This window comes from Marmota monax, unplaced genomic scaffold (genome assembly GCF_021218885.2).
Source record: "Marmota monax isolate L192 unplaced genomic scaffold, Marmota_monax_Labrador192_F-V1.1 WCK01_AAM20220418_F8-fsc00002, whole genome shotgun sequence".
Taxonomy (NCBI): Eukaryota; Metazoa; Chordata; class Mammalia; order Rodentia; family Sciuridae; genus Marmota; species Marmota monax.
The window spans coordinates 19,113,748-19,135,959 of NW_026693571.1; the positions used below are offsets into that span (position 1 = coordinate 19,113,748).

At 31.3% G+C, this 22,212-nt stretch overlaps 1 protein-coding gene across 4 annotated transcripts in view; it reads right to left on the minus strand.

Moving 5' to 3' along the window:
• Rap1gds1 (Rap1 GTPase-GDP dissociation stimulator 1) overlaps nt 1-22,212 on the minus strand; it is a 150,406-nt gene that overhangs the window by 36,603 nt on the left and 91,591 nt on the right. For 2 of the 4 annotated variants that reach the window (XM_046459022.1, XM_046459021.1), the window contains exons 5-6: nt 15,373-15,519; nt 2,307-2,435 (exon numbers count right to left, since the gene is read on the minus strand). In XM_046459022.1, the coding sequence (XP_046314978.1) occupies nt 2,307-2,435; nt 15,373-15,519 (276 nt within the window). The remainder of the gene's footprint in view (nt 1-2,306; nt 2,436-15,372; nt 15,520-22,212) is intronic. The other 2 variants (XM_046459024.1, XM_046459023.1) reach the window with 1 other exon arrangement.

Consider the following 22,212-nt stretch of genomic DNA (forward strand, 5'->3'; position numbering starts at 1 on the left):
ACTTAAAGATACCTTGTGTGAGAATTCAAGTTTTTTTTTTAAATATATAAAAAGACCATACATCTAGAGTACCAGAGTAAAAAAAAAAACTGTTGTTCAAATGATTTCACATAATAGGAATGCTATATTTTTCAAATGCCAAATTGTAATCCACTAAGTTATAAAAATCAATTTAGGTTTGTGAACCAGTACACTAAAAAAACAGAAAATAAACTATCAAAATGCACCAAACATGGTGAAGATAAGTACTGTTTAGTTTCAGGTGTGTTTATGTAATAAGTGGTGATACAAAATGCATTTCTTATTGTGGGCCACAATCCAAAAACTAAAAAATATTGCCCTAATATAAGCAATTTACAATATGGGTTTCTGTGATGTGCTTTTGGAGAAATGTTAATATTTTATATTTGTATTATAATGTCTTAACACAGTAAGAGCTATATCAATATTTCTATATTGAATGATTAAGGTTCAAATATGCAAGAGATTTGTGTAATTTCAGTAAATTAAAAACACTAATTGCCTTTTATAAAATTTCTCTCCCAGAAGGAAGTTCTCTACTATATAAGCATGAATTCACAGTACTAATCAGTATGACTAATTACTAGTGAGTCACATATTAAATACATCACTGGATTGAATTAACTGTAAAAATTAGGCCCTATTTACTTCATAGGGCCACTATAAAGGAGAAAGAGGTTTAATACAGATTCAGGACCCTCCTTTATATAAAGTGCAGGACTCTTACAATGAATTCTCTCAAGTCCCACCCTCTTCCATGGTAATATATTCATTTCACTAGAGGAGATATAGTAATCAGTAAATGCTTCTTCTTGGCTGTTACAGGAATAAAACAGTTACTGGAATATAGTGAACCAACAACCTAACTCCCTTCGCATGAGATTAAGCTGGAGGTCTGCAAAGTTCCTGAAGTTAAAACTTTTACAAAATTCAGACACATGACCATAAAAAGAATAAAATAATCCTCAGTGAGCAACTAGAATTATATAAGCTCTAATATAATTTATCCAAGGATTGCAATCATTTCCTTAATTGGTACTTTTTCTTAAGGTTAGGAGAGATAAACTCATCAGTCTTTGCTTTCCTCCATGTATTCCTAAAACCTTAAAAGGAAAGGGAACTTCACAGGGTGAAGGATGACTTTGTTGTATTTTCTAGAGCATCACTGTCCAATAGATATGTAATCCATTTTTAAAATGTAACCACATATGGCTGGGCGCAGTGGCGCACACCTGTAATCCTAGTGGCTTGGGAAGGCTGAGACAGGAGGATCTTGAGTTCAAAGCCAGCCCCAGCAACCGCTAAGTAACTTAAGTGAGACCCTATCTCTAAATAAAATACAAAATAGGGCTGGGGATGTGGCTCAGTGGCTGAGTACCCCTGAGTTCAAACCCCAGTGCCCCGCCCCCAGTGTAACCACATATGCAAATTAAAATTTCCTTAGACACAGTAAAAAAGTAAATGAATATAGGCAAGATTAGTGGCTATTATGCAGGTCAATGCCATTCTAGAAACTACTCATCCTGAAATATAAAAGTAAAGGACCTCCAGTCTTTGAATGTGATGAAACTGAAGGTAAATTAAGAGAGATACTTATATTTCTGGTACAAAGATTGACAGACACTATTGGTATGGGATTACAGCATGATTTCCGATTTATTTCTACCAACTACATTGGACACACCCTACAATCCATTTAAATGATGCAAATTAAGTGTGAAACACTGAATGAATGTTCTTTCCTTTTTTGGTCTTATTTGAATGGTAGGGGGAAAAGTGTTAATCAGGCTAATATGAAAAAGAAGAAAAAAAAGAGAAGAAAAAATATTCATAAATATTCAGATATGACCACTGAATAAAAATGATTTAAAAAAATCTCTGATAAATAATTCCTATTTTTTAAAGTTTGACATCAAAGCAAACATATAGTACTAAAATGGAGATTTCAATGTGTAGTGTCATGAGCTTTGAGTTAGAAAAATTAACAGAGTGTTGCTACTAATTCAAACTAAGATTTGTCTTTTTTTTTTTTTTTTTTGGCCAAGTTGTGGGAAGGAAGGAGAAAGGGAAGGGAGAGGAAGCAAACAAAGAAGGAGGGAAAAAAATACATAAACAATACCATCCATCATAAGATCTAATTGGATCTTTTAAAAAAAATTTAAACAAGTATTTCTACTGCTTAAAACAACATAATCTAAATGGATTTGTGGCTTTTCACATTTAAATAAACATGTATAACTGCATTAATAAGTTCATGACATTTGTGGTTCATGACTCGGACTTACCAAGTTCTGCTAAATTACCAAATGCAACAAGACACATTTCTGTAAGAGCTGCATTGTGGCAGTGGATGCCCAGTAATTTCACTAAGGTAGGGATAACACCCATATTGATAAGCTGAGCTTGAAGGGAATCTGTAAAAAAGAAAAAAGAAAGAAAAAAAAGGAAGAAAACTGTTCACATATCAATGAACATTAGTAAGAAGAAAATACCTGTTATTCTCCCTAAACTCAATGCAATTGCAATTACAGTAAAGGAAAATGAAGTCCATTCATATGGTTGACTAGAACATTTAAAAGCCAGTTCAGAACAGAAGGGTTGAATTTTTAATCTTTTCAATGACCAAAAGAAATTTAGAAATGAAAATAATTTAAAGAATATGTAATTCACTTTTTTAAAAAAGAGGGTCTTATACCTTTAATGATCAGGATTTTATGAAGTATAAGTAAACATTACCATTGACTTTTAAATGAAAAGGTTAGACAAAGTAACATTTGCATTACAGGAAATCACAGAATATATGAAAATCCTAAGGAAAATAGTAAGTTTAGTAAAGACCAAGAAAGGAGATAAAAAATCTTTAGCATCCTTTAACTGTATTTCTTTATAGTAAAAAAAGAAAATTATATAATACATAAATGATTAAGTATATGCAAGCAGAATGTTCCTTGATGACTGCTAGAAAGAAATGTAGTTTTAACAAGGCAAAAATGTTTTTCTTTTCAAAGCTTTATCTAATTATAATAACAGATCATCTCAGTCAAAGAGATGGTTTGAGAAGTGATGAGAAACAGGTCAACATGACCTTGTCATTAGTTTTCCTGCATTTTCTAAGCAGCAAATTGGTTTTAAGGTACTAAACATGTCCTGGATTTCCACAATAGTTCTTCATGGACTTACAGAATACCTGCAGCAAGCTTGAAGGTACATTAGCCAAAATGAAAAGCAAAAGTACTGCCTCTTAGGATAAGCTAAGAAAGATATGCAAACATTGTGTGTTTATGCAAAACACTATATTAGCATCAATAACTGGTTCATCCAAAGATACAGTAATACTCTTTCAAAGTTTTCTTTTTCTTTTTTAAAATAACATGCCATTTTCATTCTAATAATTTTCTCCAATTTTTTAAAGTTACCTATTTGGAATCTAAAGATAACACTGTTTTCTACAAAACACATTTTCCTCATAGTACAAATCCTTGACTGGGTATGCTTGCTAATCTCTATTATTTTCTATAGTTCTTGACCTGTAGATAAGGAAGGGGGTAGGTGATTATCAGAACACAAAGGCCGGTTTGAGCTGTCTCACATGCCAGTTGATTACTTGTCTGGTGGACTTTGTTGTTAATTCTTCCTGGCTTTTAGACTGAGGAATGAAGAGATAACCAATAGAAGCTTGCTGCCCCTGAAAACTGATGAGTGGGTAGTAATTACAGATAATTATCTGGTTTGGTTGTGGGGACCCATATATACTAGAAAGGAACTTATTACCAAAGCAAGAATAGAAGATAAAACTGAGAAAAAGGGAAGGTTACATTTAAAGTTCAAATAATGTAATAAAATAATTCTAAATTTTGTAATGGAATTATGAATTTTATTCTAAATGGAGATTTAACAAGGCTATCTACTTAACTAAATGATTTATTTTAATACTTTTGATATAATTTTTTCCTTAAATATATAATACAGCAATCAATAGATGGTTCACAACACTTATAGGCAAAATACTTATGTTATAAGTTATAGTGTTATACCTCCATGTCATATGGGAAGAATACTTGACATTATGATTATAATTTTATAATGGTCATGCACCAAGGAGCTTTCCAAGTTAGAAATTATTTTGATTACTTACCAGTGGAGTTCTTTATTAGAGGATCACCTCTGCATATCCTTGTTCTTTAGCAGTGTATTTATTTTTTATTTCATTTTGACTAGCTTTTCAAATACTGCAGAGCTGCTGAATTATTAAAATTTCAGGTATGTAAGCGTGAGCACTAGCGCATGCATTGAGTGTGAGTCAAACTCTGCTCTATGTCTGCATATATGTAAGCATCACACACCCCCTCAGTACTGTTGGTACAATCTATAAAAATCCAACAGTCCAGGGACATCAGAGGAGTAACACGTTTTGTGAAGGAGATAAGAGGAGAATGCCACTTAGAAGATGATGTTCTTCATATTTTCCTAACTTGGCATCTCTATCACTTTCTTGGACTGCTTTTAAAATGCTATAAATTTTGGTTCCATGAAAAAGGGGGGCAAAATTTAAGAAATGTTGCAGAGCTTAACAAAGTCTTTAGCATACAAATTGCACCAGTAATATCTGAAATTATAGATCAGGAGAAGTAGCACAGTCAAATGGCAAATGACGTGAATTGCCATAATTCATGAAAATCACATTACTTCTTGAAAAGAAATTTTAAAATTAATCAGGAGCTAAATTAAGTATATGCTCACATACAACACACATACCACACACAAGGGAAAAATATATATAGTCATCCAATTGGACAGACTCTTTTTGGACCAACTGGGTGCCTTCTTTTATATCTATTTCCATAATGATAACTAAAACAATAATTCTACTCAAATAACTCTAAAATTTGTCCAAACTGCACTCAAGAAATTCTTCTTGGATAATGAAGACCCACAGGCGAGGGAGAAAAAGACCTTTACTCAAACAGGTTTATATAAATTTTCATTTTATGTTAAAAAAAAAAAAAAGCATCCTAAAACATGGTTCTCAAAAGCAGGACTCCTGAAACCTCTCAAAGGATCACAAAGTCCAAATTCTTTTTATAAAATTACTAGGACATTGCCTTTTTCACTATGTTGACATTTGCATTGGCAGGGTAAAAAGAATGGTAGATAAAACTGCTTGCACTTTAGCCTGAACCCAGGCAGTGACACCTCATTGTGTAAATAGCTGTCAGATTCTTCACCATGACACACTGTAGAAAAAGATGCTTTTCTCAGAAATTTTGTTTTTAAAAATGTTTTTAATAAAACATTATGTATGTTAATATAATGAGCTTATTGTTATTTAAAAATATAATAAAAAGTACTTTAAATTTTCTCTATTCTAATTTCTACTGCAGTAAATGTTGTTAGATATTACCCATATAAATTTCTTTGAAAGTTTCAAAAATTTTTAGGTGTTTAAAAGGATCCAGAGACCAAGCGTTTAAGAACCACTGTAAAAGGATTAGCTAATTTTTACGAGAAATAGAAGAAGGGAAGAAAACATGGAAAAGACATTCTTAAGTTCAAAGTTGTGCCTGGCAGATGTGAGAACAGAAAAAAAAAGGAATAAAAGTTTAAAGCATATAGAATCCCAAATTTTGGTGCTTAGGTATTTTGAGAGAAATTACTTTAATAAAGCACCTGAATTTCTCATTTGAATTTCTCTTGTTTATTTGAACAGGAGGTCTACCTAAGTGTAGGAGAATATTCCAGATTTAGTCTGTTTACTTATTTCAGTTATAACAATGTTACCATGAAGTAGGTTTTGTTTTGTTTTGAATTACGTATGCGGGCTGGGGTCCTACTGGTGTGGACAAGTTAATTATTAATTCTTATCAACAGAAGCAAATGACTAGTTGATCACTTTTTAAAAACTTGTCCAATGAAAGCTTATGAATGTTCTTCAAAGAATAAATGCTGACACCCATACTAACATGAATAAAATCAGGAATATGACTTCTAGTTGAAAAACCAACAGAAGAAATTCTTAGAACCAGAAATAATTCACATTCTCTAGATATAATGGAGGGAGTATGTGAAACAATTGCAAGACTAAATAAAATTTTTGCATCCCTCAAGAAACACCAGCAACTCCAGGAAAATGTTTATCAGAGCTCAAAAAACACAGCAATTCACAAAAATGCAACCCAGGCCCATACATAGCAAACACTTATGTGTGAAAGACAGTCTTTAGACAACACAATGTCATAAACATCTGAAGGCTTTTAAAAAAATTGCTCCTGACAAACATCACACACAAATATTGACCAAAATACAGATTTACAAAACTACATAATATCAAGATGACACAGGCCCTACATGATCTATGGGGAGGAAGAGGAAGAAAGGCACTGAGGGGGTGCAATACAGATGCATATACAAAGAGATATAAGGCAATCAACGCATGCGCTGGTGTGAACACTTACCTACCTACATTTGAATTTCAATGGTTCCAAGTTCTTCAGGTCACACTCATGGAAACTCCAAAGAATGGAGATCTGGAGAGAAGATCTTAAGTTGAAGAACCTTTATCCCCCTGAGTTTTAAGTTTAATGTTTAAAACATTGGTATAGACTAGGTTATAGATCCAGAAAAGTATGCTGTGAATTCCAGCAACTCAACTGTAAGTTATGTTGATCAATTACTAAAAATAAGTTTCTTAAAAAGATTATAACATGTTTACCTTATTCCTAAGGCCCTTACAGACAATGTCATAATATATATTTTTTTTAACTTATTGGTAAATAGGACTTAAGAAATTGTGTCAAAATAAAATACAATTCAAAATATAGTCTCTACATCAGTATGTACATTATTCATAGTATAAAGTTATGATATTGTTATCTATAAAGCCTTTAAAAAACCTCATTCTATAGTCAATGAATTATACATAACAGTTGAGACAGTAAAAACAAGAAAATATGTCTTGGTGAAAAATTCCAATATAATTGGCTAAAAAAAAAAAAAGCCTGCCTTTGACTAAATGGAACATCTGTATTTCCAAAACCAAAATATAAAAATTGAAGATAAAAACCAATGTAAGAGTGAGGTGACACATTGGATGTTAAGCAGGTTTCAGCTCTGTAACAATGAAAAGGAAACTGACATACAGCCACCAACAGAATGAGTAGTGTTAAAAACTTCTCACACAAATGTGCAGGTACAAGTACAGACTTCATTGTCAGTTTCATATTCTGTATCCTTTAGCTGATTGATCAGGAATGTGGAGTTTTATTCTAATCTAGTGTTGAGGATGTAAGACTCATTAGATTATTTACATGTGTTCAAAATCAACTTCAAATCAAATAAAGCCTTTTTTACACAAAACATGCACATGTGTTTTGCACAAAGATTACCCTTTAATTCTCACACAGACACACACAGAGATTTCAAAAAGAAAGAAAAAAAAAAGGAATAATAAAGATCTTTTATTATTTAGAACATTGGAGGTTCAAAACAACACATTTATTCAAAAAGTTCATTAAAAAAAGAATTCAGGGGCTGGGGCTGTAGCTCAGTGGTAGAGGGCTCACCTAGCACATGCAATGCTCTGGGTTTGATCCTCAGCACCATATAAAAATAAATAAATAAAATAAAAGCATTTTGTCCAACTACACCTAAAAAATAATTTAAAAAAAAATTCAAAAATGTTTTCTGGATTCTGAAAATAAACTCTCTGCACTGCAAAACTTCCCATTGGTAACAGTTCTAAAGACTGATGACAAAATTACATGCATGAGAATAATGAAAAATAGCAGCAACAACCAAAACCTCCAAAGCACAAGATGTAAAAGATGCTTTTTTATTTTTCTTAGGAGATCTAACACAATACACTTTCTGTTCTCAATCCAAAATGATACCTAGTGAGTATGTCTTAATTTAGTAGGTAATTTTCCCCTACTCACTCAAGATTAAATTATTTACTGCAGATCAACTCTTGTTATAATGAATAGTGCTGCAAATGACATTTCTTCACACACATCTACTCTGATTTTAAACTCAATGCTTTCGCCTCAGGAAGAAAATGGTCTTTACAGTACTAGTCCTTTTTCCATTCTCCCAAAAGGGCTACTAATAGTTGTTGCTTAAATAAATACCTTTTATTAGGAATACCAGTTTGCTCTAATAGGGCACGAATAAAATAATGTACACAAGTTTAAGTATACCCCTGAATTTTTGTATAGTGAACTAAGCTAAATGCCAGGTTAATTTATACCCCAACATGCATTCTATAAACATGTATTTTAAAACATAAATAGTCCTTAATTTTAAAATGATTATTGGCTTCTAAAATAAAAAATTCTAATGACTCTGGACCATTTTATGATTTGGTTTTTACACTTTAAAATCACATTGTTATTTACAATATATGAATTATGTTAAGAAGACAGATGTGCGTAGCCAAAAAACTTTAAATTTCCTGTCAATATCCTTGTTTTTCAAATAGTATTCGACTTTTTTTTTTCCAGTAAATGAAACAATATAGGAAGTTCAGTGTTAGACTTTATTTGTTGTTAAAAATCAGGATTGCTGATTTTTTATAAAGTTCATGTACACAATTATAACTTTCTGGCTTCAGTTTCTCTCTGAATGGGCTTTTAAAGTGTACTAATTAGAGATGCATTGGTATTTGATCAAACTCTATTATTCACCTTTGGCTTTTAGCCTCAGCACTTGAAAGGCCAAATGGCGGAACACTTATTTCACTGCCATTCCTGGAACCTAGAGATTTGTGCATAATCAATGGTCATGTGCTTGATAATAATCATATTTCAACTAGTATAGCAACATAAATAATAAAAATAAGACCTAGTCTTTAAGATTTATTGTTATCTTAATATTCATTTCCAAACAAAAGTAAGCATTCCATGCACAGAAAAAATTTTCCCTATGTGCTTCATATATTGAAAATTATTAAATCAAATAAAATATAAATGTATATTATTTGGATATTAAAATGCTGCAATAATTAATGATGGATAAACTATAAAATATAAAAACCAAATCAAGCAGAATAGAATATTCTCTTCAGAATTTACAACATAAATTGTTAGGAACTGGTTTTGATTTTAAATAAATTCCATCCAAACAATAAGTCTTTAATTAAAATGTCCAATTTGGAAACTCTTTATATTTTGTCAAGTAAAAAAATAAAAATCAGAAAACCAACTTTGCTACCTCAAATTTTCACAATGAGGAAAATCTTTAAAATAATAACATCTATGATTAATCATCATCAATCCAGACATAAATCAAGTACAGGAAAGAAAACCATGTTAGAGAATGAGGAACCCCAACTATAGTTTGCTCCTCCACTTCCCTGGGTTAAAGATGGCATCTATGTAGTACTACAATGCCAAATGTGCTACCACTGCAGGAGCAATCTAGAGGATGACAATGCCAAGAAAGTACTGCTCCTGTGATTATGTAAGGCCAAACTTAACTAGTAGGCTACGAAAAGTACTGACAAAATAACTACAATAACCATTTCATTTTTATGAGATAAAATTTTAGATTTCTGCATTTAGAAGTTTATTCTATAACAGCTAAAGCTGAATATTAAAGCCAATATTTGAACATGTAGAATTATACCAAAATGTGCATTTGATACACTTCTGCTAATAAACATGTTCTCAAGCTGTCCCTTAAAAGTATTGTTGTAGCAATAGTTTAGAAGCGTTGTGACTAAAAAAGCTAACCTAGGCTAACTGGTTAAACTTAGTAGGCAAAATTAGCAAGAGGCACCAGATAACTGCTTTCAGTGAAACTACTTTTTAACTATAACAGAACTTCAAGAATGCAACCTGCTTTAGTCAACTGATTAGAAAGCTTTGTTGGAGACAAAGTGAAAATTAAGAAATTTATTGACTAGCTTGTCTTTTTTTTGTACAAAAGTAAATAAAAAATAAAAAAGTCTAACTTAAGTGCACAGTAAAATATTTAATGCACTTAAGTAATTTAACATACTAGAGTATTTTAATTTGATAAGCTGGGCTTTAAAAGATGTGAACTTAATATTAAGTACATCCCCCATGACTATATAATCAGAAAAAAGATGAACAGAAAATCCATTAAAAGTAGTATACTAGAAAATATCATTTAAAAAAGATGATTGCAAAGATACAACGTTACATTTCGAATTTTTCCCCCTTAGAGTATGACAAAAAATTCTAATATTTATGAAATCCATGAAGTATCAGTTGGCTTGTACTCATAGTAAGTAAATTTTGGAAATAGTTCCCCACTCATGCAAATCAAATCATCTTTCTAAACATCTAACATTAGAGATGTTCCTGCTTACCTGCAATAAAGCTATACCAAAAATATAAAGAGAAATGTGTAGTTCAGGTCAAAGTGATTTTTAGTTTTAAATCAATATAATTTCTTATTCATTTCTACTCCTTCAATTTTTCAAGTATGAAGAAAGTTAAATTAACCCAAGTTATTGTACTGGGTTCACTAGGAACATTAATAGTATGATTAAACATGTAAAAATATTGAAACAGCTGTCAAAATCAACTATGCATTAAATGATCTTTAAATTGGATACTTCACAGACCTAAATAACTGAATTTAAGTACTAAGTTTTATACTAAATATAAGTTGTTATCCTTCAATAACATACCCCATGAGTTACATTTCCTATATCACATAGATGGCTTCCCTTCAACTATATTTTTGTTACCACAAGTCCATGCAGTTAATAAATGTGAAAACTACCATGAACTACCATGAAGGTATGTTAGAGAAATTTCAGGAAACCATAAAAACAACAACAAAAAAAAAAAAAAGGGAAAAAAATAGAAATTAGTTTTTCAAACACAGGGTGTTAAGATAGTAGAGAAAAATTAGTTCAACTTGTAGAAACCGTATATATGTATAAAATATAAATATATTATATATATATCATATACCTATATATAAAAATACAAGTCAGACGAAGAAGCCATAGAGTATGAATATTATGTTAATATAGAAGGGATTCACTTTTCTTTTGAGGTATCACATTTACTACTTCTACTTTTTTCTTATTGTACAGCTTATGTAAAACAATTAAGTTCAGTATTTATTGTTTATCATCATTTAAAACTTCCTTTAGATTCATAAAATCCTTTCTTCCTATTTTGTGTCTCTAGCATAACTGTTATTAACAAAAAATTACACTATCAATTACAGAGTTTTCCATTATTATTAATCATGGCCACCTGTAATATAACAATGCTTGACCATGAACAGAGGAAACCAGAACAAGGTATTATTCTGGTCTCCAAGTGCTCTGCTTAAGATTACATGCTTCTTTCTACTCAAACCTGTTAACACATTTCAAGTGTACATATGTAAACTTATCAAGTTTGTGAATCACCTACGTAAAATTTTTAACTGCAGTTTTGGAACTTGCTGCCTGTTTTCAATGTTCCTTTCTGCTACTGGCATGGATCTGGATAGGAAATATAACTCTAATATACTGGGAAAGAATTTATAAGGCTTCTAACTTATTTAATGAAGAAAATGCTTTCCAATAACATATTTCTCTTCCAATCCCTGATTTTGTTAATCAAAGTTTTAGACAACACTAAGTATTCAGAAAATTCAACCAAGAAATATTTTCCAAACTAATGTTCTAAAAGAGTATAATATAGATAAGTCCCTAACTTATGATGGCTGGACTTGAGGTTTTTTTGTTTTTGTTTTTTTTGCTTTATGATGGTGTGAATATAGCACAGTGAATCCCAACATCAGGAGTGTGTATGTGTATACACACACACACACACACACACACGACACTAATAAGAAAAACTATAAATAAGTAGCAGAAAGGTCAGTAGAATAAAAGGGAGCAGGGATGATAGGAGAAGGAGGGAAGTGCTGGGGACTGAATTAGAGCAAATTATATTCCATACTTTTGTGATTCTGACAAAATGTATCCTAATATTTTACATAACTAAAAAGAATCAATTAAAAAAAAAGAAGCACATTGTTGGAAGAAAGGAGCTTGAAAGTTTTCATCATAAAGAAATGATAAACAAGGGGATAGATATGTTTAACCTGATTTAAATACTGTACAATGTACATATGTATCAAAACATCACATCATACTCATAAATATGTACAATTTTAATGTTTTTATGCACCAGTTAATTTTTTTTAAAAAAGGTTAAAATCATTAAAAATACACGAATTCAGTGTGAGGCTATGAGAAAATATAAATTTTCATAGAACAGTTCTGGATAAGTAGTGGGTAGAAGCGAAGGAAAATAATCACTGTTGGGTGTGGACAAAATGGAAAAGGAAACTTAAGTATAAAATAATTTGGTGCTTTGCCAAAGTGCTACTTTCCAGGAGGAAAAATTCTTCATGAAATATTCTTTTTGAGGTGTGATTAGTAAAGATTACTTATTTGGCACAAAGTGGACACTGAATAATATTTTTTTAATCATAAAACATTAAAATAAAAATAGTTCAAACTTTTGAATATCTCCTGGGGGCAGTGGCTAATCCCCGTAATCCCAGGGACCAAGGGAATCTGAGGCAGGAAGATCAAAAGTTTGAGGTCCACCTCAGCAACTCAGTGACACACTGTCTCCAAATAAAATAAAAAGGGCTGGGGATATAGCTCAGTTGTGAAGTGCCCCTGTGAAGTGACAATTCGCAGTAGTGAAAAAAAAAAAATCAAATCGTACAAAAATGAATAGTGTTTTCATAATATACCTGCCTTATCTGTGTTCAGTAAATTTGTTTTACTCTCTATTCAAAGGATATAAAAAGTGGATGTGTTCAGAGTTTCACTGTAAATATTCTAAGTATCTGTCCACTTTGAGGACTAATCAACTATCCGAAAATGTTTTCTTCAGGGAAAATGTTAGTGGAACTTTGTGAGTAGTTTCAGTACTATCTTCTCTGTATGTTTAACCAATTTTATCTACGGAGCTAGAAACTCCCTAACTATGGACAAGGGTTAGGTTACTGGGCCCAAAGACACAGTTAATTTTTCTGTGGTAGTAGAAAGGAGGTATTTAACACTCATATAATATACAGATGAATAGCAGTGGCTGTGTACTGAAATTTAATGGTAAATCACATAAAAAGGAACTTCATGGGCCAGTGCTAATAAAAGTGCCTCCTGAGATTCATAAAGCTCCATTTTTTGGAGGGGTATGTCAGTGACTCACCTAGGTGAACAGGATTAATATCAGATGTTCTAAGGAAGGCCTAAAAGTTAAGTCTTTAAAAACAAATTTTGGTGAAAAAAGTAAGTAAATAATAAATACAACAATAAAGGTGTTTAGCAGTCATGTAAAGTAAACTAAACAGGACATAAGTTAAACCATTAAAAAGAAAATGATTCAGTTCACAAACTAAGAAGCTCATGACAAAACAGAAAAAGGAGACTGGGAAGACGACAGTTAAAAGTTTGGTGTTTGTTTCTTAAAAATACTAAAGATAATTTCTGTTTTATCTACTAAATTTTAAAAGGTAAATTCAATGTGCAATGCTTGTAACAAAAACACCACTTGCCCCATAATAATATGAGGAAAGTTAATATACCTTTCCAAAACATCCAGGTTATTTCTTGGGAATACCTGAACACTAGAACAAAGGCAACTCTTAAAAAAAAAAATTATACACACACACACACACACACACACTATTCAAAGTCTGCATACTTTGCATGTTGTTAATCATCACCTTCTCAGTACACTTTCCTATATGCTGAAATTCTATTATAGGACATTCTACCACTTAGCACTTTTTCTACTTTTTCAAGTATCCAAGCTCAAATGAAGTTAAAAGGTAAGAAAGCAAGATGAATGACTGTCCAATGATTTCTTAATGCAATTCAGGTAGCTATATACTAGGGTCAAATTTCATTTACCTAGGAGCTAGCTATTCATTTTGTAGATTACCTGAACTTTGTCCTTTCAGTTTCTCCTGTTCACAGTTAAGGTATTTTCTCTTCAAAAAGGATTCACCAGAGAGGAAGAAAAATAGAACTGACCATATAAAGTTCACCAAATGTTATTAGTTCAAGTTTAATATTTGGCCATTTCATTAACAAAAACTATTTTGTATTTTAGAATGGATAATTTTAAAATTTAGAGGTTAAAAACTGGTTGCCCTTGAGCAGGATGAGACTTAAATTTCTATATAGCCTGTACAATTAAAAAAAAAAAAAGAAACCCAACATTTAAAATTCATCTGTTGTATAAAAAATCCAGATTTTCAGCTTCCTTCCTCCCCAAATAAAAATATTTGACAGTATTTGGCTAAACTGTAACACATTAATAGCTAACTAAATAGTAGTAGCTTTTCCCTGTAAATAAGACAAGGGCTCTTCGATCTGCCACAGTCCCAACAGCTCACTGTCAATAACAACTAATGTTATATGTCAGTAGTCATTTCTCAAAGTTTAACTTTTTTCTTTTTAGTTATTGAGAATACTTCTTTAGAGCCATAGTACCAAAAGTTAAAAAAACAAAAAGAAAAAAGAAAAATATGCTGAGGGCCATGTACTTGTAGAACACATGAAAGTATAGTATCACACATTCATTAGGCAAATAAAATGTCTCTACAGAAGGACAACAATGTAAAATGCCATTATGAAACCAACCACAGAAAGACCTTATTTGGCTTACATGCCAGGAACATACTAGAATTTGAGTGTTTGATCCACACAGTATTTCATATAAGACGATAAAAAATGAATGATATTTTTGACATAAAAGTGTTATGAATTTTTAATATCATTTTAATATTCATCTAATTAATCAAATAGGCCATCTTAAAATGGGTAAAAAGCTTTTAAAACTTGTTTACAAAGAAGAAACTGCTGTTTAAAAATACTTTATCCAATTTCTAAAATGAGCTAGCTGTAATTACTTTGAACTTTATTTTTCTAAAGCCAGATTTTATTAAAGATTCTTTTTTCTTTGAAATAATTATCTAGAATAAAATAATTTTACTTCTAAAGACAATTTTATGTCTTAAAGCTACTTCTGGCAGTAATAAAAGTAATAAACTTTTTAATATTGCTTATTTTAAAAACGTTTGCAGCAAGAAAGCTTAAACCAACCACAGCATTTTTTTTTTTTTTTTTTAGGTTTGGGACTGATTAACAGCAGCCACCATTCAAATACTAGTCCCATTTGGTGAATGAGACCATTTTGTAATTTTCAAACAATTTAACTTAATGTGAATTAATTATTAATTTTACATGCCCTTATGAATTCTTTGTTCATCATTTTTCAAAAATATTTGTTGTGATTATAATAAAAATGATTTTGAATTTTTCCCCCAGAGATAAAGCAAGTTTTCAGTTTTGTTTACCATTCTCATTGCTATAGTTCATCAGCATGCCACAAAAGACAGTCAAGAGCTTCTCATTGGCGGGATCTGTTATACTGCACAGTGACCTTAAATGGTCAATTACAATCTGTGCACCACCTGCTTGGTCAACTGCACTTCTGCCCTCATCTGTAAAACAAAGAGTTAAATTAAAAATAAAACAAAAAAAGAAATGTACCTTATAATTTCAAATACAAAACATAACAGTGTTTGTTATTCCTTATTTAGTGAGTAAGGAGAAAATAAACATAGGTGGGACACTAAATATGTCTTTTTTTGGGAAAAAAAAAAGAACAAATACACATGGAAATGGGGGTGGGATGGGAAAAAGAGACAATTACTTTTTATTCTAAGAGAAAAAGATTATCCTTATTGTCATCATAAAGGAGCTTAAGGCATCTGTCCTGAAGTTTATGCCGTGAAACTTATCACCCCCACCCTCATTACAAAAGACAATTCTGTGTTTAAAAAAAAAAAAAAAAGGAACTAAGTGATGTTCTTTGGTAGAAATTTTTGTTCTCAGCTTGCAAATCATTAACTAAATCTTCTTATAAGTGGTGTTATATAGGACACAGTATAATTCAAGATCACAACATGTAATTTCTAAGTATTAGTACCAGGGTCTTTTTAATGGCATTTTCTATTGTCCAGAAGCATATTCTCTCTCTTTGTTTTTCATTCTTGGTTTGTATTTCAATACTCTTTATTTCCCCTATTCCAGCTCATACCAAATATATTTCAGTATCACAATTAGTGTTCAAGCAATGGTCAAATATTCTCCATTATGTATACATCTACATTTCATAGAACAAATGTCATTTAACTGTTAGAACATATGAATAGCTTTGGAATATCTTCTAACCACTGAACACTGAAATGGAAAGAGATAAAAGAAAGATGTCATCTTTCTAAATCTGACCTCCTTATATAAAATATGATAGTCTCTAGAACAGTGCTGTCCAACAGAAATAAGTGAGCCAAATGTGTAATCTAAACTTATCAGTAGCCAAATTAAGAGTAAAAGAAAAAGGTTAGAAATTAATTTTAATAAAATTTTATTCAATTTGATATATCTAAAATATCAACATGCAATGAATATATACATTATTAATGAAATATTTTATATTCTCTTCTTTGTAACAAATCTTCAATATCCATGTGTATTTTACTCTGATCTCAATTTAGACTAACTACTTCAGTTGCTCAATAGCCAAATTTTATGATTGGCTACCATAATGGACAGTTCAGCTATAGAAAGGTAACAAAAGAATTAGTACAACAGCTCACAAGGTAGTTATAACTATGAAGTTAGTAAACAAAAGATTTTCATTTTCCTAATAAAAGGAATAATATTAAGATCATATCTTTTTTTTTAAATTTTTTTATTGTTGGTTGTTCAAAACATTACATAGTACTTGATATATCATATTTCACACTTTGCTTCAAGTGGGTTATGAACTCCCATTTTTAGCCCATATACAGATTGCAGAATCATATCTTTATAAGTGATGCTGAATATCACTGAATTAGACAACAAAATTATAAATGATTTGTTATGGTATACACATGCTAATATTTCTCAGGGAAATAATTTTGCAAAGTTTTAAGGAAATTATCCTAAAATAATAAACAAAATAGTTTTGTCTATTCAATTTCATACCATGTCTACTTAGTTTTATTGTACTGCTATAGATGCAGAACAGGACCCTATGCTCATTAGCTAATTAGATTACAGAAAATTCTTATATTGCCAAGGTAACTAGTTGATGAACCAGCCCAAATGTCATTTAAATCTCACTTAAAAATCTGATTTTCAAAGTTTCATTTTCCAATAAAATAAATAAAATTATCTAAGTTATTAGGCAATTTGGACATAGATGATGTCTCAGGAATGGGATTACCAATCTACACCCTTGACATTTAATAATATGAATGTACACTATCTCCCATTCTTAAACTGCAAGCTCCAATAGTGTTTGATTCTAATTGCTAAGAAAATATGGGCTTTCAAAATATAAACTGCACATGCTTAGGAAGAAATTTCAGAAAATAGCTAATTATTTTGTGAACCTAAAACAAAGTTTAGAAACAAATTGGAGCCTATTTGATGTAAAATTTAAAAGCTAAACTAGCTTCCTATCAACACTAAGGCAGTCCATACTCCAAAATTCAATAATTTAATCAATTTTAAAACAAATTTACTCAACAAATTTGTAACGCAATAAATATGATCCTAACTACAATCAGAAGGTAAATTGCTTATTTGTGTTTCAGAGTCACAATGCTTTTCCTCTCCCCTTCTCCTTCCATTCCTGTTTGAACTGTCTATAATATAGTACTTTATTCATGAGTCACTGAGAGTTGGTTACACAATATAAGTCTAACCTCTACATTAGGGAAATTATTACCAAATTGGAAAAGAAAAAGAAAACAAAGTACATATTACAATAGTTATCTGAGTTCATGAAATATTAACCACCACTGCAGGAATGTTCACACAGTTTCTTGGTTATTATCTTTTTTGACAAAACAGGGAAATAAAGTGAAAGAGGATTTTAGTAAAATAATTAATACACTCTAAGGATTCAAAGGAATTTATAAATAATGCTGTGTTCTTTTACCAAAATCATGCCAGAATTTTAAATACATACCAGAACAACTGTCACTACACAGGTCCATATACACTGGTTATCTATAGTCAAGGTAACTCCATATACCATAGTTATACTACCATATTATTACTGATTATTTAAAAATAATTTCTGAAAAGTTCATTATCATAAACTTTCATATTCCTGAATGAAGGTTCACTTTTGGCTTTTTTATAAGTAACTTCAAACTTGTGAAGCATCCTGAGCCTACTATATGGTATAGATTGATCTTAATATTGGATATCCTAAACAGAATTTTTTGAGAAAGGTACCAAAGAATTTTTCAGAAATGAGTCTTTAAAAGTAGATTCTCAGTTAAGGCTCAGAAAGTGTTATTATAATGCTAACTAAATGGAAAAAGCAAAAGACCTTTTAAAAAGAATTTTTAAATTTTTGTTGTTGATGGACCTTTATTTTATTTATTTATATGTGGTGCTGGCTATTAACAATACATTTTCCATCTTAATTTTCCATAATTATGAGGTACTGAAGAACAGCCTGCTACAGGTCATGCTACATTCTTTAAGAGGGAGGACCTGTCAGAGAAAGAAGTTTCCAGCATAAGTATGCTCTTTTTTCAAACCAGATAACAGCAGAACTCCACACTTCCATTATCTTTCTGTAACCAAAAGCGAGAAGCAATAAAATTTAAGTATTAAGGTTATGTCTTATGAATGAAGGGGAAAAGTATTACTAGTTGGTATTCTATTATCAGGTACTAACTATACAATAAGGGTGAGGAAAAGTCCTAAAAAGCAACCACTGGGTATAACTTTTATGTTATAGTGTATCCTGCTTTGGATTTACTTCCCTGAATATGCTGTCCTTATTCATGGACAGCAAATGCCTAATATGTAGTAGGCATTAGATATTATTTAAATGAATGGGGTTATTTGGCTAGATTTTGGTTAATTTACCACTGATCTTGAGGGCATGTGTATATGTTAGTGTGCAAGAGAAAACAAAGGGGTGAAGAAGAAGAATAAAAATCATTTACTTGTTTTACTCTGCTTTAAGTACCACTTGTTCTCTATATATTTAACTCTGCTTGTTTCCTGAACTCTATGGATGGAATTAAATATGGAATGAAATAAAATAGATTCATGTATTTACTGTTTTGTACCTAGCTTTTTCACTCAATATTATGTTTGTGAAATCCATCTGCTTTTTAAATGTTTCCTTGTTGAATAAAATTCACTATATAAATATAGCACAATATTTGTCAATTCTTTAGATTTTTATTTGGGTTGTTCCTAGATTGGAGCCATTACTTGCAATGCATAGACAGTAATGTTGGATCACAGTCTGTATGTCTTCCATGATGGGAATAATGACAAATGAGTTTCCAAAGACAAGTGTACTCTTCCTTCAGCAATGTGAGAGTTCTAGTAGCTCCACCCATTCACTACCCCTTAGTGTTCATTATTTAATTTTTAAAGCTTAGGCAATTTGATGGGTAAGGTTTAACCAAGCCCAGAACACACAGGTGCAAACACTGGATGTCAGTTCCTTATTCTTTATTTTTAATAGGGCAGTAAATTTAATGTCAAGAGTAAACAATATGCATATATATTTTAAAAAGCAGTTTAAAATTGAGGAGGAAGAAAGCAGAAAGATAAACAGAAACACAGATACATAGGTATTAAAATCAAAAGAAAAAAAATGAAAAGGAAGCCAAGTAGCTGGAGGAAACTGACTAACAAGTCTTTGTATCATTAGACAGAAATAACTGTGGAACTTTCAATACCCATGCTTATAGAAAACTATTTATTACATCAGCAGATACTCTGTGTTTTATAATTTCTATCAATATTGTTTTCTAAAAAGAGACATTAGAAGGCTCTAATCTTTGAAAGACTGAGGAGGAAAACTGAGGAGGAAGCACTCTTTGAAAATCTTAGCTCTACCACTTCCCAGCTGGGTGACTTTGGACAATTAGCTACTGAAAGTCTCTGACTTTCTATTTTCTCAGTTATAAATGAGGTGTAGTAAGACTTATATGAGATAAAACATAAAGGCCCTAATACAGTGTTTGGCATTTAGAAAGAACCGGATTATCAGTTCCCTTCCACCTCTCAGTCTAAGTCAGTCACTTTTGCCTCAATTGTCTACCAATAAGATGAGAGTGAGTTCCAGAAGAATGCTTTTGATATAAAACAAATCTGTAACCTGAAATAGCATATTTTCATCTGAAATTAATTTTTCAGAATATTAATGTTTTTATAGTTTAAAAATCTATATAATTTTCAGGCTGGCATCAAATACAAACAATGCATTATACCTATACACAACTGATATTAGTTTTCCTTCCCTTTAATTATTTGTATAATAAACGGGGATGGATGTGTTGGGGCACTCCTGTAATCCCTGCAACACAGGAAAATGATGAAGGGGATCACAAAGTCTGAGGGCAGCCCAGCAACTTAGCGAAACTCTGTCTCAACATAAAACAAGAAGGGGTGAGGATATATCTCAGTCATAGAGCTATAATAATGAGTTCAATCTCCAGTAACAAAAAATAAAACAAAAACAAAACAGTAATAGGATCCTGGTTTCCTATGCACATATCCACTTAAATGACTTACTTCCAACCAGAAGTTAAGATCCTTCCTGACATCAGGAAAAGTTACTGGAGTGATGATTATGATGGACAACCACAGAAAATCACAAGTGCATGAGATTAGGAAACAGCAACAGCTGATCACACTGAAAAGAAATTTTTATCTAAATTTTGTTAAAAATTAAAATGAAGAAAGGTGAGAAAATTTTGTATGGATGAAGATACTACTGAATAAATTACCTTTTGTTTTTAAAGAAGTTTTAGCTTTTACTTCTAACATTCTAGAGTGTCCTTGTTTTTGTGCACTGGATCCTTCTCTCTGGATTTTATAAAAGTATCCTGCATATAATACTCTCCAAGTGTTTAAAAAAAACTCCCTGTGCATATACACACATACACTACAGTAAGCACTTGGTGTCCTACACAATTAAAGGCAATACATAGCTACAAATGCTTTTTAAAGTTACTGACAGCCAGAAGAATGAAAGCTAAGGCAATGAGGAGCTGGACTGTTAATTATTATTATTTTTTGTGGTACTAGGGTCTGAACCCAGATCCTGCACCTGCTAATCAAGTGCTTTCCAGTGAGCCACATCCCCAGCCCTACAAATAACTTTTATTGGAAATATAGTGTAGGGGTAACCACATGGTGATTGGGGAGTTAAGAAGATAAATTAGAAAATACATTTTTTTTTCTTATATTTTAACTTGGATTTTGCTTAAAGAAATCATAGTCAAGTATCAGCACTATGAAGTGGAGAGCCTGAACTCTAACTCAATGCTCCCTCAATGAACACTTTAAAAAAAAAAATCTTTATTTTTTTAAATTGGCAATTGTAACTATACCTAATAGTGGGATTCACTGTGCCATATCTGTACATGCACATAATCTGCTTAATCTAAACACTATTTTAAAAAGGTCTATTGCCAGGCTGGAGTTGTGGCTCAGTGGTACAGCACTTGCCTAGCATGTGTGAAGCACTGGGTTCGATTCTCAGCACCACATATAAATAAATAAAACAAAAGTATATCAACAGCAACAACAAAAAATTTTTTTAAAAACATTCTTTTTAAAAGGTCTATTGCCTTTTCCATTTAGTTAGCATGATAATAACACTTTCTGAGCCTTAACTGAGAATCTACTTTTAAAGACTCGTTTCTGAAAAATTCTTTGGTACCTTTCTCAAAAAATTCTGTTTAGGATACCCAATATTAAGACCAATCTATACCATACAATAGCTCTCTAAAATGCATACTCAACAGAAGGAAGTTGTCTGACAGAATGCATTTCACATCTAAACATTTCAGGGTTTGATGAAGTAAAATACAACACAATTTTCATATACATATGTAAATAGCCAGGCCTAGTGGTGTGTGCATATAGTCTCAGTTACTCAGAAAGTTAAGATAGGAAGATTAAAAATTGTGCCCTATATGTGTAATAAGAATTGTAATGCTTTCCACTGCTGTTGTGTATTTAAAAAAAAAAAAAAAAAAACATAGAAAGATCACTTGAACTCAGGAGTTGAGACCAGCCTATATAAAACAGTGAAACCCTATCTCAAAACAAAATACAAACAAACATATCAAAACTCACAGAAAGTCATAAAT